At 40.6% G+C, this 16,981-nt stretch overlaps 1 protein-coding gene and 1 pseudogene across 1 annotated transcript; one reads left to right on the top strand and one right to left on the bottom strand.

Annotated features, from left to right (window-relative positions):
* Window positions 1-6,524: 6,524 nt before the first annotated feature.
* LOC131692078 (pyruvate dehydrogenase E1 component subunit beta, mitochondrial) lies at window positions 6,525-9,410 on the bottom strand. The gene is made up of 6 exons (XM_058978931.1): window positions 9,051-9,410; window positions 8,064-8,225; window positions 7,817-8,003; window positions 7,417-7,761; window positions 7,274-7,354; window positions 6,525-7,216 (listed from the first exon to the last, which is right to left on the bottom strand). The coding sequence occupies exons 1-6, from the start codon at window positions 9,231-9,233 to the stop codon at window positions 7,113-7,115; spliced, it is 1,062 nt and encodes a 353-aa protein (XP_058834914.1). The 5' UTR covers window positions 9,234-9,410; the 3' UTR covers window positions 6,525-7,112.
* A 1,792-nt stretch (window positions 9,411-11,202) lies between these two features.
* LOC131686898 (BTB/POZ domain-containing protein 9-like) lies at window positions 11,203-14,475 on the top strand (annotated as a pseudogene).
* The last annotated feature ends 2,506 nt before the right edge of the window (window positions 14,476-16,981 follow it).

The raw sequence follows: 16,981 nt of genomic DNA, 5'->3' as shown, positions 1-16,981 counted from the left end.
CAAAAATGTCTTGAAAAAGATTTTGCTTTCCAGTCTTACTACCGGGGGTATCCTGAAACCATGGCGAGAAATAACTGTTAGATTTATTCCCAAGCACAGTGGCACGACTTAGAACAAAAGGTGGACTAAAGTCCAAACTTTTCCGTATCGGTTCATATAGGACGTTTTTATGTAATTTTGGTACGCTGAATTCGTTTTCGATATTAAAACATTTCAAAAATGAACCTTTACTATTCATTAGGGTGTCTCAAAAATATTTTTTTTCCTGAATCGTTCTTAAAATTTGTGTATATTAATTTTCGTGTGCTAAATTGTTTTTGATATTAACATTTGCAAAAAAAAATCATTATACATTAGGGTGGCTCAAAAATAATTATTTTGTTGTGAAAGTTCAAAATTTTTTAGAGACATTTTTGTGCGTTGAATTCCTATGTTGGTTATAGAAAATAGAAATTAACTTCACCAATTATTAGAGTGGCTCAAAAGTAAATATTTTGTCTTCTATAAAGATTTCTTTCAATTGTAATTTTGGAATTTATTTTTCGTATTGAAACGAATTGATTGACATCTCATTATGCGCTTTAGAAATGACTATATTATTTTTAAGGATCAAATAAGATGTGATCGACTAATTTTGGAACGTTTAATTCATTAGTGGGTTACTTGGTATGAAAACTACATTTTTTTCATTTTCAAAACAAACATTTTGAGCGTCTTAGTGGAATATTGATTTACATTCACTAATCAACAAGATGGTTAACGATTTTGTTTTCGCTGGTGTGTTTTAAGTTGCTTAGATTGCTTATTTCATACCTTAAATTAAAATAAATCCAAAATCCTTTTTTCGCGTATATGGCTCATTTGAAAATGGTCTTATTTTATTTGGATAATATCGCATACCCTTAAGCTATATCAGTGCTATGCAAACTCGGAAAAAATAGTCTCACCAAATAACTAGAATTCAACTATGTTCACTCAATTTGACAGTTATTGCGTAAGTTAGCAAAAATAGTTCATGAAACATTTTATGACACATTTCAGATGGTTGAAAATATTCACTGAATTTTAAACATTCTTAATTCCTTTCCCACTTAAAAACCATACTTCCCACTCGGCTCCTTACTCTTGATCACTAGTAAAACCCTTGTAGATCATGCTCTAAATGCTATTTGAAAGTTGTGCATAAATTAGTGTCATTATTCTAGTCATAAAATGAATATTAAAATTAAATATCAGTAATAACCATGCGTCTCCATTCACAGTTTTTTCAAATTTTGACTACTTATCGCAAGTTTTCGCAAAACTAGCATAGGCTCATTTTAAAGAGAAAATGAAAAGCTTTCGAATCAGCATAGTGTGATCGCGGGCATTTACGGGCGTCGTTGTTGTTTTCGCTTTAGAAGTTCGAATTCAATAAAAATTCATGACAAACAGTTATCTTAACACTAACCAAACCAACTAGTGACTTATTTTTGGCGATTTTACGATGTAATTTTATCACACGGATAATTTCGGTGAAGTAAGGCAATTCATAAAATCAACCGTTTCTTTGAAAAACGAGAATAACCGTATGTAGTTCCTATGGTCAAATAATGCTAAAAATACTTGCGTTATGCCTTTCAAAAAGCTGTCAAAAATTCATTTTGCATTCAAATCACCTAAAATCTCGCGAAAATGTCTCTGATGGCTCAGCTGATACGAAAAAAATACTAGCGAGAATATCGCATAACCTTCATATATGGACTTAAGTCCGGGCTCGTCCCACTGTGCCAAGAGGAGGCGCTCAAGCTATGAAGAAGCCAAGAGTTTTAGGTCTATCAGCTTAAGTTCTTTTCTTCTGAATGCTTTGAAACGGATAATCGATCATCATTTATGGAACGTAGTTTAGTTGAATATCCACTGCACAAAATGCAACATGCATATCAGTGTGGGAAATCCATGATCACTCTGCTTCACGATGTTGTTTACAACATTGAGAAGGCCTTCTCGCTCAAGCAATCTAGCTTGGGTGTATTCCTAGATATTGAGGGTGCTTTTGACAATGTGTCCTTCCAGTCTATTCTGGAAGCAACGCGCGGTCATGTGATATCTGTATGTATCTCAGGTTGGATAAACGCAATGCTTAGTAACCGCATTCTTTGCTCGTCACTGCGACAGGCTGAGATACGGAAGTTGAGTATTTGCGGTTGTCCTTAGGGCGGCGTTCTGTCTCCTTTGTTATGGAACTTGGTTGCCGACGGCGTGCTGAGGAAACTCAATGCGCTTGGATTTCCACAATACGGATTCGCTGACGATTACCAAATACTAATTACTGGACTTTGCATCGGAACAATCTTTGACTCAATGCAACAAGCATTAAGGGCTATCGAACAGTGGTGTCGACAAGTTGAATTATCAGTTAACCCAAGCAAAACTTAAATGGTTATTTTTACGAAGAAGCGAATAACCACCCGGGTTCGTCCCTTGCAGTTCTTTGATTCTGAGCTACTGTGTGCAGATCAAGTCAAATACGTTGGAGTCATATTGGATTTCAAATTGAATTGGTCTGCTCACATTGAGTTCAGAGTGGAGAAAGCGTGCATGGCCTTCGGGCAGTGCAGACGAACTTTTGGAAAGACCTGGGGTCTCTAACCTGAATACATCTATTGGATTTACACCACAATTATACATCCAATACTGCCATACGGATGCCTTGTGTGGGGGCAGAGGGGAGAGGTGATGACAGTCCAGTCAAAGCTAAACCACAGATAACAGACTTTTAGGCTGGAACAAAATTTCTTCAAAAACCTGTGTAAACTTTTAAATTGATAAACGTTGGAAATCCGTGTTTCACTATTGCCATTTGCGCAACTGTTTGCTACACATGTTTGACAGCTGCACTCTAACTGCATTGTATCGATCACTGCGACATCTACAAACGTTTGCCAAACGTGTTTCAGGCGTCTTATTTTTATTCGAAATTTCAGTAGCGGGTATTTACACACGATTCAAATCGAACCCAAACGTCTGTTATCTGTGGCTAAACCATCTGCAAAAAATGGCGCTCATGACGTTGAGTGGTACTTTCACCACAACTCCGATTGCTGCTCTAGAGGCACTTCTTAATATCAAACCATTACACATACACCTCAAACAAGAAGCACTATCATGTGCATACCCAACTAGCAATTCTGATTTTATAGCACACTACAAGTGGTCTATTACACTGACGGTTCTCTGATGGAGGGACGTGCTGGTGCTGGCGTCCAGGACCGGCGTAACACTTTTAGCCCTACCCACTTGGGCTAAAAGTGTTACGCCGCAAGCGAGGGTAATAGAATAGGGATTTGTGTGATTTTCGCAATACACACACTTGCATTACATTTACATTCAATCCCTTGCGGTGTGTTTGTGCAAATGGAATTGTCGTTCATCGATATTTTCAAATGTATGCCTGAGATACATACATGGCAGATTTCAAATTTATGAAAAGGTTCAAAAATTTTGGAAGTTTGGAACAATCTCACTCACTAGGTAGATACTATACTGTATTCCAAGCAGAAATCTTAGCGATTATGTGCGGGGTACAATCGGTCCTTCAACTGAGTTTTTCCGCCAAAGTTATAAACTTCTGCTCCGATAGTCAGGTTGCAATCAAGGCCCTTAGCTCAGATAATTCACGGTCCAAGCTAGCGATCGCGTGCCGAACCCAAATCGAAGAACTAAGCATTGTCAATACTATCTACCTTGTCTGGGTGCCCGGACATTCCGGTATTACTGGAAATGAATGGGCTGACGAATTGGCCAGGGCAGGTTCAGCAATTGACTTCGTTGGTCCTGAGCCCGCCCTGCCAATTTCGATAAGTTGGATAAGGGAAAAAAATACGGTCCTGGGCTTCTTCCGAGCATCGTAATTATTGGAGAAATCTACAAACGTGTCGTCAAACAAAGGTGTTTCTAAAACAACCGTGCCCAGTGATTTTGAAAAATCGACTACATTTTTCGAAGCTCCACTGCGGTATGCTGACCAGGGCTTTAACCGGCCACTGCAAACTCAATTATCACATGGAAACTATTCAGCGCGCTGAGTCTTTTTCATGTGATCTTTGTGAATCCGACTACGGAACCTCATATCATCTGATATGCAACTGTCCAGCGGTAGCGCAATTGCGATTTCGAGTCTTCGGCCGTCCTTACATAGACGACACCATGTTTGGACGACTGAAACTCAAAAACATACTAAAGTTTCTTATCCAATGTGGTAAAAAGCTTTAGGATTACTCGCAGGCGAGCAGAACTGGTTGTGAGATTAACTTACCTGGTGTTTGTTTTTGTTTTTGTGCTGTTATTTTTCCCACCCTTCCAATTCTACTTTCCCGACACCTCCTTCTCCTTTCCTTTCGCTCAGAAAATGAATAAAACACACGGCAAGGCACAAATCCCAGACTTCATCCGGGGAACGTGTTATTTAAGCCAATATATTCTGATTCCTGATTGGTGGTAAAACTCGAAGGTAGCAGTACCGCGTGATGTGGTAATATTTTGGCAAGGCAGCTTCACCCCTCGTTTCATCAACTTCTTTGCAATGTTGTACAGTTTTGTATTCGTCCATCAAAGCAACATATTGCTTCTTGAGGTCTGGAGAACGACGTTTCTCTAACATGTAGAATCTTTTGAATGCAACTGCTCTGGAATCGCCAGCCTCGTTTATCATCTCGTTGAAAGGGAGCGACACTGAAACCTACCACTTTCGTCGCGAGAGTGAGTTATCTGGAAGCGCTGTTCACAAAACTCTTCTTCAGTTGTGAAGGAGGGAGGCGTCTTCTGGAATCTGTTCAAGTTCCCAAAACATTTGGACCAAAACATCGAGTGAAAGAATGCTTGCATTGGCATGTAAAACTACCGATTTTGTATCTTCACAGTCCACGCTGTATTCACCGGTCACAATCCTACCAAGTTTAGAATTATGAAGTTCCGCCAGATTTACTTCAACATTCAACAAGCATTTTGCATAACAGACCGCAAACAATCAGCAAATCAATTTCAATTCGAATGTTAAAACTGTGGGTTGGCTAAATCGAAGTTGGAATTCGCCAATGGAAGCGAACCAGTTACCTTCTCAAGTAACAAGCAATTGAGTTTTGATCGGAAGTCTGTGGTTCTAGACTGGAACTCGATGTACATCTGCTTATCCACTGTTGATTTGATTCTATTGATGCCACTGACAGTAACGACCTGTGGAGTCGTGGGCAAATCTAACTTTTTGCCAACCTTTTGGAGACCATGTTAGGCATCGAGCCAGGATCATTGAAAGCTCGACAAGGATGTATCTTCTGGTTCTTATCAAAGACGTACACGATTGCAGTCATCAATAATACCTGGTTGAAAGTCTGCGGAATACTGCATGCACAAATTACAGATTCGGATGATGCGTGAGACGTTTCTTGTCTTGGAGCACTTTGTTGCTGTTGATTTTCATTGCGGATATACGAAGTCGATTCTGACCGATGCTTATTATCTTTCTACTTATCTCCGGAGTACAGCAAAGCATTTTGCCTCGCTTTGCAAATCATGCAGTTTTTCTTGGAATTACAATTTGCTAGCCTGCGGCCCCTTCGAAGGCAATGGAAGCAGGCATTCACTTATCTCACCCGCTTGTTGCGCACGTCTATCGACAGCGCTCGAAACTTGTCACATCGGAACGTCTGGTGAGTTTTGTTGCAAAGATGACAAGCATAGCCCTCACTTGAAGGTTGCGATATGGCTATGTAAGTCTTTGTGTTAGTCTTTGCTAGCGCTGATTTTTTATCGGAACTTTAGGAGAAACTAGTCTATTTTCCTTTTACCACGATGCCACTCTTCTGAAACGACACGAATAGTGCTACAGAGACAGAGGTACCAGGGGAGCTCGAAAGCAAATTTTCGAGCTCCCCTGGTACCTCTGTCTCTGTAGCACTATTATTCATCTTCCAGCAACTAGACTAGACCTATTAGGGCCCCTTACACGAGGCGTTAGTAATGTCATTAGTGAGCAGTAATGTCACTTTTAGTGATCGTGTAAGGGGCCCTATTGACATTCTTCCACGTTATGACACACACTGCTTTCAGGTGTGTTCCAGTACTATTCACTCGGGCTGCTCGTAAAGAGGCCCTACGTTTCTTATGTTCGACGTAGATTTGTTCGCTAATATTCAGACATCTCTTGCGGCGATTGGTCATGACCAGTACCGTAATCACCCTAAGCACGCATAATCAATAATTTCTCTTGAAAGTGGGCCGATCATAACGCTTAGCTGTTTTTAACGTGCTTCGATGGCCGATGCGCAGCTTTGATGACGACCACCAACTTGTTTTTCTAGCTGACTTAGTTCCACTCTGTTTTTCAAAGCTAGCAGTTGTTACTAGGTATGTACCTTGCTGTCCAAGCTTCATAGTGTATATATACAGCCAGCGACAATCTACTAGCGCCTCCACTGAATTGAATGAACATGGAGACGCCTATCAATTGTAAATTGTGATACATGAAATCAAAACATCCTAAAGGGTCGTATACTCATTTGATCTGTATATTTCATGTTTACATAGCTTGTATCAGTTAGTGAACTTGATACAGTACAAACCGAGGAAAGGAAAGCTTGAATGAAATGACTTCGACCGCATTCGACTGTTATTGGAAAACAGAACGACGTACAAGTTTTAAACGATAGTGGATCGAATGAAATAGCTGTGTTAAATATCGTATGAATCGTGTGTTTATCAGTTATTTACAAACTAGGTTCTACCTGAATGCGTTGGCGATTTGAACTTTATACAAGACCGTCTTGCATGGCAGATTCGCTGCTGAGTTCCTTTCCTAAAACAACCATAAAATTAAAATCCACGAGAACTAAACAGATAGAAGTGTGGTTTTGTTTCACGAATCAAATTAAGTCACAATATTCCGCTCGTGGTTTTCCTCAAATATCCAATTCAAGATAAATAAAAATCTATTGCCAATATTAACCATATTGAAACACAGAAAAAATATCGCTGCACGCTGTTTCTTTTTGCTGCTTCCATGCCTTGTCTTCGAATAATTTGTGGCTTCTACCCCTAAATCATATTCGTTGTGTAGGTCACTGATAGTGTGATTTTTACTTAACTCCTAACACCTTATTAACTGCGGTAACGATATCGGGCACCTGTGGCAGTGCAGCGGCCTCTAGCGTTTTAGCATATGGCATAGGAACATCCACTCCTACGAGAAATAGCAAATAATATTCACGAACTTTTTCACAAATATGGATAACTATACCTGTCACACGCCAAACTGGTGCATCCAAATGGAAGAATGTCTCGTGTTCCATAATTCTAGCGCAGATCTCTGACCCAATACCTGTAATAAAAAGACAAATAGTTCAATGAAATCTAGCACAAAAAATATAAAAAAACACCCACCGCTTTGCGGCCAACCTTGCTCGACCGTCACCAAATGATGTGTTTTTTGCACTGACTTAAAAATAGTATCAGTATCGAGCGGACGCAGCGACCGTAGATTAATAACTTCACACTCCACCCCTTTACCGGCAAGTTCAGTCGCCGCTTGGAGTGCTGTTTCAACCGACTTGGAGTGACCTACTAGCGTTATGTGTTTGCCAGGTCGCATGATTTTCGCTTTTCCGATGGGCAACACAAATTCTTTGTCTAGCACCTGGTCCGATACGGGGTAGCCCACACCGTAGAGCATTTCGTTTTCCAGACACACCACCGGATCCGGATCACGAATGGCAGCTTTTAGAAGACCTAAAAGTAGATAACTGCACAAATGAACTACTCGATATGCAACGATGGGAGTTACCTTTGGCATCTTCACTGTCATACGGTGAGACGACTTTGAGTCCGGGGCAGTGAGAGTACCATGCTCCAAAGCACTGTGAATGCTGAGCTCCTACACCAGATGCAGCTCCGTTTGGACCGCGGAAAACAATTGGTACATTGACGGTACCGGCCGACATGTAGAAGGTTTTAGCCGCTGAGTTGATGACCTAGTGAAGGTAGTGGTTCAATTATCTTCGCTTTACCAACAACCGATATGGATAGCTCACCTGATCAATGGCCTGCATCGAAAAGTTGAACGTCATGAACTCACACACCGGACGGAGCCCCGCCATGGCTGCACCGACTGCAATACCAGCGAACCCCATTTCGGTGATTGGGGTGTCGATTACACGCTTGTCACCGTACTTTTTCCACAGCCCACGCGAAACCTGAAAAAGAAAAATGTTAGATGGGATATATTGCGAGGTCCCTGATCATATTTGTGGTAGTAAAATATTCTCGCCTATTCATTAATAAGTCGTTTATATAGTTACAACAAATTATTTGTGTATCATTTAAATTAAATTAAATTCTCATGTTTGTAATAATATAATCTAGAGTACTGCCTGAATATCTATGAAATACACAACCATCGGAATGAGTGAAAATAAAGTCGGCTTACAGAATATGCTTTGTAAAAGTAAAAGTCGGACTTGGAGACAAAAATTCTGTTAAGGTCTTTTAGTATACTGCCGCATAATTGTCCCATGTATATAGGGAATACCATAGAACAAGGGACAAATATGCCTATAACGTCAGTATAGGCAATACTTAAAAAGTTCTCGTCACTTTGTCCGAACCGGCTATTTTTTCGATTTTCATGCTAAAGATTTCAGATTGCTAATGCCGAACCTTTACGCTTAACTTTTATATCCAATTTTCATACACTAATATATTTAAAGTAATTTTTACGGGGTCTGCCTCGTCCATCCACTTTAATTTCCGGTCGCTCGTCTGTATCAGAAAGTATTAAACACTTTCTTAAAACAATCCCAACGATGCGACATATTATAAGCTCAAGCGAGCATAATTCCCTCAAACGTAAACAATCAACTTCGCACTTCTACGTCATCCGGCACAGATAACCTTCAAAGTGTCTAGCTGTACTGCGAACCTCTTTGCTTCCCGTTCGCAAAAAAAACTGTTTACGTAACACTCGATTGAGAAAACCCGTCACTGTCCACAAACTAGCCGAAGAACTATGCCGGATTTACCTTGTAGGCACCGTCGTACTGGGCCACTTCCTCGCCGAGTATGAAAACCTTCTCGTCCCGTTCCATCTCCTCATCCAAGGCCGCGTTGAGGGCATCGCGGACGGTCAGCTGCTGAGCGGAAAGGACTTTCGAGGTCGAAAACGACCGGCGGGACAGCCCACGGACGGCAGCCAATATGAGCATCGTTACTATGGCTGCTTGACACGCTGTAGATCACTGCTGTTTTTGTCGAACCGAACTCCGCGGATCTATGCAGGGCGCTGCACAAGTTTTTACTTAACAAACGGAGGAATCCCGACCCGGACGAAAGAAATAGTAACCACCGACGAATAGCACCAGCGAAGAGATTCGACGACGACGTACGATGACAATTTGTCATTATTTCGATTTTGACAGCTTTTTTGACGTTTAAACTGTTATACGGCGCAGAATATAACAGTTGATACCCGATCTAACCCAAGATGTACAACGAGAACGGTGGTAACATTCGTCGTTGTTGAGTGGGTTGCTTTTGCTTGATTGCTTTGGAAATTATTCCTGGCGACTGGGCCGAAGAGAACGACACTCCGTGATTTGTTGATAAAAAGAACTTATAATTTATAACTCTGAATGGATTGATAAAGATTAGCTTTGGTAAATTCGGACTGGATTCGCATTTCCAACATCTTGCATATTACTAATGTGAGCTAGGTAGTACACTCAGAAAAAAGTAAACGTTATGTCTATTGATTTTACACATAGATTTTTGCAATTAACGGAGGCATATAGATACTATTTGCTGGCACATAAACCCAATGTGTATATTTACAAGAAATATTAATCTTACATTCACATTTCATAACCATTAGGCACATAAAACTCCATTCTATAACAATATGCACATATAACTTATGTGTGTGTATACATAGTTTATACAGTTGACACATAGAAGGTATGTGTGCGCGTGATAACAATAGCATTTCTTCTTCATATGAATTTTAAGCGGTTTGAAGCAAATAGAATTAACGTTTGGATTTTTTTCAGTGTAGAATAGGATCGATCGTTTGAAGTAACTCGCGGGCCAAATTAGTCAGTAACTTAAGTAAATTAAATTTGTGACTAAACTCACCTCACTTTTTTCACCCGATTCTGAGAATCGACTCGGGTAAGGTGCGATTCAAGGGATTGCCCTTCCTATGATGATTCTCAGGGATAGACCGTTCCAACATCAAATTATGGTCTTGTCAAATTTTGGTCTTGTCAAACTGCAAATGACGTGAAACCCCAAGATGATACCAGATAAGGTATAGGCATACGTAAAGCGAGAGTTTTGGTTTTACAATTGGCAACATCTATATTGCGTAAATACTGCTTTACTTCTAGAAAAAAGAAGTTGTTAAAATCGAAATTAATTAAAACAATGTTTTGAATATAGAAACTAGTGCTTTCAGCCTTTTTGAGGTCCTCAAGGCGTTTACCACCAATAATATTATTGTACACACATGCATGCACCTTATGCAGATTATCTTGAATCTGTTTTGCGCTTGTCAAATCTGCCACTCTTCTTATTCCTATCTGGACACGCTCTTCTTCCCTTTGGGGCAGACCCTCGGTGATTCTCCATTGCGGTTACCCACGTCACCCGAAGTGACTCTTCAGAATTGGGTGCAGTGATGCCACATGTTTTTGTGAAATGTCTGTAGAAGAATAATGAAAATGTCTGTAAAAGTCTGTAGATGGTTGTTTAAACTTTATTTACACTACGTTATTACTTTAAAAGTAGCTTGAGATTTGTAAGCTATTGTGAAGGAATCACTCGTATTCGGATAAAATTATTCAAGTGCAGTTTTGTTAAATACTATTACTCTTTTAAAAGTCTGTAGATTTCTGATTATGTCTGTAGGAGACCATCAAAAGTCTGTAAAATACAGACATGTCTGTAAATCTGGCATCGCTGATTGGGTGAGAAAAGTCACGTAGAGTGAAGTGAGATTAGTCGTCTCACGTCACACGCCGCGCGGAATAGGGCCGACTGTTATAATAAACCTTCGATACTCACGTCACACGCCGCGCAGAATAGGGCCGCTTCAGTTGCCCGTACACCGTTCTATCTAATGGCAGTAGTTTAGGCGAAGAGTGAAGAGGAATAGCCAATAGGTAAATTCCGTGCGATATGGCGAAATTCAGTGAATCGATACTGGTATGACTGTTCATAATTAAGAAGGATCTTCAATTGAGCATTTGGCGTATTTTACAAAATGCTCAAGAAATTTCGGTGCCGTCATTTAGCCGCTTGGATACGCACAGCCTTGAGTTCCAATGGTTCAACATTCTGTTCTGCTAATTTTTCCGAGGAAACACCATGAAAGGAGGAATATTCTCATGCTGTCACCAGTTCGCCTCGTTCTTCTGATGTCGCTTCGTTTACCTGCTTTGTTTCTTTGGGGGTTAAGTTTTTTTTTGGCTTATCAACTGTTGTGAGACCAGTCTCATCAATATTCCAGATGAGCTCGGGTCCGGATGCAAATCAATTCATCAGACTGGGAATGTTTTCGAAAAAAAAATTAGCGCGACTCAGACTTGTTGGCTCAGCTACGCGCAGAGAGAGCCGTTTGCAGCGGCGCATAAAACCGTAGTACCAATTAACACCAGCAATCTCGTTTCTCCACCTAGCAAATGGCTTCCCGTTTTGTATTCCAAATTGAAAGGCAAGTTTACGCACAGAGTGTGGAGTTACTCCATGATTTAGTTTGCTTGCCATTTCGATGTAGTCCGCTCGTAAAGTCTCCTTTGAAAAAGCACGAGAATGTCCCCCATAATCTGGTTGATAGCTAACAACATCCGGCTGAGCTGCTTTCTGCCGGCGACTGTATCTTTTTAATGTTATGACAGGCACATCAATGATCCTAGCTGTCGTTTTGAATCGGGTTACCTTCTGAAACGAACGATACAGCCCGTTTCACGCCTTCAATATCTGTTTCTTGTAGATGGTAGTTAAAATAAATCGAATCCTTCCGTGAAAATGATATTACCGAACACTTCTTCGGGTTCACACACATGCGGTTCGTGTTACACCAATCAGCAAAGACATGAAGCTGCTGTTGGAGAAATCTGCAATTTTCAATTAAACGAATTAGACGAAAAATCTTGAGATCATCCGCGAAGGACATTCGTGAAGTCTTCAGAACTAGATGTACATCATTGAAGCATAGCAGAAACATCAACGGTCCCAAGTGGCTTCCTTGAGGTATTCCTGACGTAGAAGCGAAGGTGGGGGCCTGACAATCTCCTATGACAACCACTATCTCTCGGTCTCATTGAAATTTATTCCAAATCTCTTCATTTTTGCGATTGCGATATCGTGATTTATCATATAGAAAGCGGCAGATAAGTCGGTGTATATAAACAACGTCGATTTGAACACGACTTTCCATGCTCTCTGTAATGTAGGATATGTTAAACACAGCAGGTTAGACGCAGTTGACTGCCCGGACGTGAAGCCGTGTCGATCGTCACATAGATACTGCTTACAGTGAGCCTGAAGAAGTTCCATAGTTACCAACCCAAACAAATTCGAAACAGTACTCAATGAAGTAATTCCACGGTAATTATTGACGTCTTGCTCATTACCCTTTCTTATGGAATATTGTCGATTTTCGAACATGCTACAGTCCAAGCTGAGTAAAGTTATCTTTTATTCATACCAAGTTGATTGATCAAATGCTACGAGAGTATACTTTACTCAAAATCGAGCTGAGCAAACTTGTCTTGAGCAAATGCTAGTTTTTATTCATACGGCTTATTATTATTATGATCCAACGTATGAAATTTCATGCGCAAAATAAACACATTTCTGAACCATAGTTTTTATACAATAAAGGCGTATAGAAACTTCTTGCCTTCACTGCCGTGATCGGCATAACAGTCCCATTTGCTATGGGTTTCCTATGCAGGTGGGACTGTTGTGCATATCACGGCAGTTCATTGAACGTTAATACCCAATAATTTATAATGTGAATACTCAATCACCCTTTTTATAAAATTCGGTTTGGTTTTGGTCTTGACGGTCTTATCAACGTGTGCCTTTCATTTCTCGATCAAAATGCGGTCGAGATACTGGAGCACGAAACCTTCAAGAACCTATCACAGGAATCAATTAGCAGTCTGCTGATGAGGGATTCATTTTTCGCACCCGAACTGCAGACTTTCCAGGCCGTCGACAAATGGTGCAAATTGAATGGGGAGGGCATCAATGTCGAGGCAGTCGTGTCGAAAGTACGTTTCTCGATAATGACACAGGAAGAGTTGCTGCATGTTGTGTGGCCGTCCGGTATCGTGGATCCGGACCATTTGTTGAAGGCCATTGCCGACAAAACATCTACGTCTACGCAACTGCCGTACAGAGGAGAATTATGTAAGTTGAATTTATCAAACTTCAGGGATTTCCATTAAAATGAACAATACTGATCTTAACATTAAAAACCTAATTTATTTTTTCAGGCCCAGAAGAAAATGTCGCCTGTAAAGAGTTCGCAAACCATTCAAGGCGAGCACGTATCTGTACTGCTAGACGGGGATACCACCTCGTACGATTTGTCCAAAGGCTTCACGCGGCATTCAGTAACCGATACGAGGGGAATCGTCGTTCAACTTGGAAAAATGTTCATCATTAATCACATCAGAATTTTACTATGGGGCCGAGACATGAGGTCATACTCGTGCTATGTGGAAGTTTCGGTTGATCAGGCAAACTGGGAACGGGTGGTGGACCATACTGATTATTCTTGTAGATCGTGGCAGTTTTTATATTTTCCATCGCGTGCCGTTCGCTACATTCGGCTGGTTGGAACTCATAACACAAACAACGAGGGATTTCATGCAGTCGCTTTAGAAGCGATGTTCACTGAAAAAACAACTTCAGTGGTGAAAGGTATTGTCGCGCCTAACTATAACGTGGCAACGGTGGATCGAGGTGCTACTGTACTGGAAGGCGTTAGCTGCACCCCGAATATACTATTGAATGGCGACGTGAATAACTATGACTCTGACACGGGATACACCAGTCATGAGATTGGCAATGGAGTAATCTTGGTTCAGCTGGGACAACCTTACTGGATTAGTTCGCTACGACTACTGCTATGGGATGGTTGTGAACGGTCCTACGGCTTTTACATCGAAACATCAACCAATTTAAAACAGTGAGATAGGGTGTTTGATAAAAAAAAATGACTTGTTGGACTCTTGGCAGCATTTTACTTTTGACCCAAAAGTAGTCGTTTATATAAAAATAGTAGGAACTCACAACACAAATAATGAGGTACATTCTTAAATTATTCGAATGACTTGAAAGTGAAGGCCATCAACATTTCATCTTTTCTAGATGTTGCACTGTATTCACTTCGAGTGTGCTTCGCAGGATCCGACGCATGTAAACAATGAAGTATAGGTAAAACCGAGGAGGGTTGAAACCTAGGGGCAGAACACTTGTGATGGATTTTTAAAAATCAGCGAAATTAAATGCATTTATTTCCATCAAAATAGAAATTCATAATGTATTTTGCGTTGCGTGCAATGTTTTTGCGTTGCACGTTTTTGGCAACGTATGCCCCGGCATTGTATGGCAACACGTCCAATGTTATAAGGATAGGCAATTGAGTTCTACAAGATGACGACACGAATGAACTCATGGTGAATAAAGTTCATGTTTGACAATTCTCGGTGGTTTGTTTACCTTGTCAGTTGCGTGAGTGCGAGTGCAACGGGTGCTCATCTATTACATTCGAACTCACGTAGCTTTCACGTAAACAAACCGCCGAGAATTGTCAAACGAAGTTCATCCGGCTCATTTTGTGGGGTTACGTCGGTTGGTGTAAAACCTAATGTTCGATTGGATTCGTTTTTTGACAGCTAAACGCGAATCCGATCGATCCAAAATGGAGTCTCCGCAGTTCTCTTTCTAGAGTTTTTCTAGTGCAATGTTGTTTGCGTTGCGTGTAAGACGTCAAAACCCTACAGAAAAACTAACAAAACGTCGAACAAAGTGGATCAGCGTAGGACGTTTGTTAAACAAACTTTTCTGCGAGGGAGTGCAAAGCTGATGCAAAAATGAAAATTAAATGCATTTCTAGGACAATTTTTCAAAAATTTTTTTTTCATTTACTCTATAAGCAACGAAGGGCTCAACAGCACCGTACTTCAAACAAGAGGCTGTTGTTATCGGGCGCGTCAACATAATCGAATTGAAAACCATCGGTAATGCAGGGCGTACTGCTGGTAAATATGTGATAAGGGTCTAATGCACTCAATGTTTATTTTCGAGGAACTAATGTTAGATTTATAATAATTGTAACCATAGCTGAAAATAATAGGCAATGAGCTCTCTCAAGCATCGCTAGACTCTCGAAAGCGCTAAAAATTTACCATAACTACTGTAAAACTAAATTAAATATGGGGGCTTAAGGCTCAAGTTACCTCAAGGCTTGGTAGTATGCGTAAGAAAAATTGTGTTCAGCTTTGCCACCAGATTATCCATTTAAACCTTTTCAAAACTCTAAAAGAAGAATATCAGTCAATTTATTAGGTCATCACGATTCAATTCATGCAAAATACCTGCTGGAAAAACCATCGGCTTAGCTGGATGGTGCTTTTGAAAAAGTGGCTGTGATTTTTTATCACACTACCACACCGAGCTGGGGTACGCAACACAACTGCGCAATGAAAAAACCACAGCCACTTTTTCAAAAGCACCATTTAGCTAAGCCGATGGTTTTTCCAGCAGGTATTTTGCATGAATTGAATCGTGATGATCTAATAAATCGACTGATATTCTTCTTTTAGAGTTTTAAAAAGGTTTAAATGGATAATCCGGTGGAAAAGCTGAACACAAATTTTCCTACGCACACTACCAAGCGTTCAATTCTAACACATGCTTAAAAAAGGTAACTTGAACCTTAACAACAACTTTTGTTTCCTATAAAGTAAGTTGACATAAGCCCTTTTTTAAAAGTCTTAGTAAGTTGGTCCAGACCGTTCTTTTCTATTTCTTATCAAAGTATATGATAATTTAATGCATAAGCTTCAATAAAATGCGAAAACCCATATTGTTTACATATTGCTGTAACGCCCTTCTGAAAAATTGTCCTAGATTTTTTCTAATTTGATGCAAATTTGTTATACATTCATACATTAGAGTGATCTGCCCCTAGGTTGAAACAGTTTTTTTTTTTGTTTTTATTGCGCACTTCCCACCAACCTGGACTCCGCACTTTCGAAGTGCGAGTGATCAAACTGCTACTGAAAACTGCGAGCTGTCAAATCACATGTATTTCAAGTGATAGAGATGGTATTTTCATGGACAGACCAGTCGAGCTAACCAGTCTATGAGAAGAATTCAATAGAAGAATAGTAAGTGCGCAGTGTGGTTAGAATCCAGTTTTTACTGCCACAAGCAATATTAGACAAATCAACAAAAACTATCATTCGGTGATTGTTTAATTTTAAATTCCTTCCTGTTGACGTTTGCGCACCTTTGCCTACGGGAGGTTTCCGATCCTCTCCTTGCGTTTCAGTTCATGAACTGCACACGGTAGGGTGCTTTTGTGTATTGCTCGTGAGACGGGCTGCCACCGCTGCACTCGTTACCGTTGCTGCAGGCTTGCTATGATCAGAAGTCCGTCGTAAAGTGTTCCGTATCCGTGTTCAATCCACGCTTGTCTAGAACTTCCACGTTCGAAGAAGAACGGGGCACCCTTTAACCGGCGCATTCCAGCCTTTCCGAATACGTAGTTCAGCTGGTCGTGTTGGGCAGTTATCAGTTTCACTGAAGCCTCATCTACTACCAACAGGAGCTCTACCGTTTTGAGGACCGTGCTTCTCTTTACGATGCTCCAGCGTTCTGTGTAGAAATTGTTCTGATTCTGCACCAGGCGCAGGATGTTTCCATCGGGCCTGTC

The sequence above is a fragment of the Topomyia yanbarensis genome, chromosome 3 (genome assembly GCF_030247195.1).
Source record: "Topomyia yanbarensis strain Yona2022 chromosome 3, ASM3024719v1, whole genome shotgun sequence".
Taxonomy (NCBI): domain Eukaryota; kingdom Metazoa; phylum Arthropoda; class Insecta; order Diptera; family Culicidae; genus Topomyia; species Topomyia yanbarensis.
Note: the sequence above shows the minus strand (reverse complement) of the source record. Positions and strands in the feature narration are given on the sequence as shown.

Excerpts from the sequence above, each read along its gene's own strand:
- LOC131692078 (XM_058978931.1), bottom strand. The coding sequence starts at position 9,233 with ATGCTCATATTGGCTGCCGTCCGTGGGCTGTCCCGCCGGTCGTTTTCG. Across the intron at positions 8,226-9,050 it reads AGTACGACGGTGCCTACAAG|GTTTCGCGTGGGCTGTGGAA; the intron begins GTAAATCCGGCA and ends TTTCTTTTTCAG. Across the intron at positions 7,762-7,816 it reads TGACAGTGAAGATGCCAAAG|GTCTTCTAAAAGCTGCCATT; the intron begins GTAACTCCCATC and ends ATCTACTTTTAG.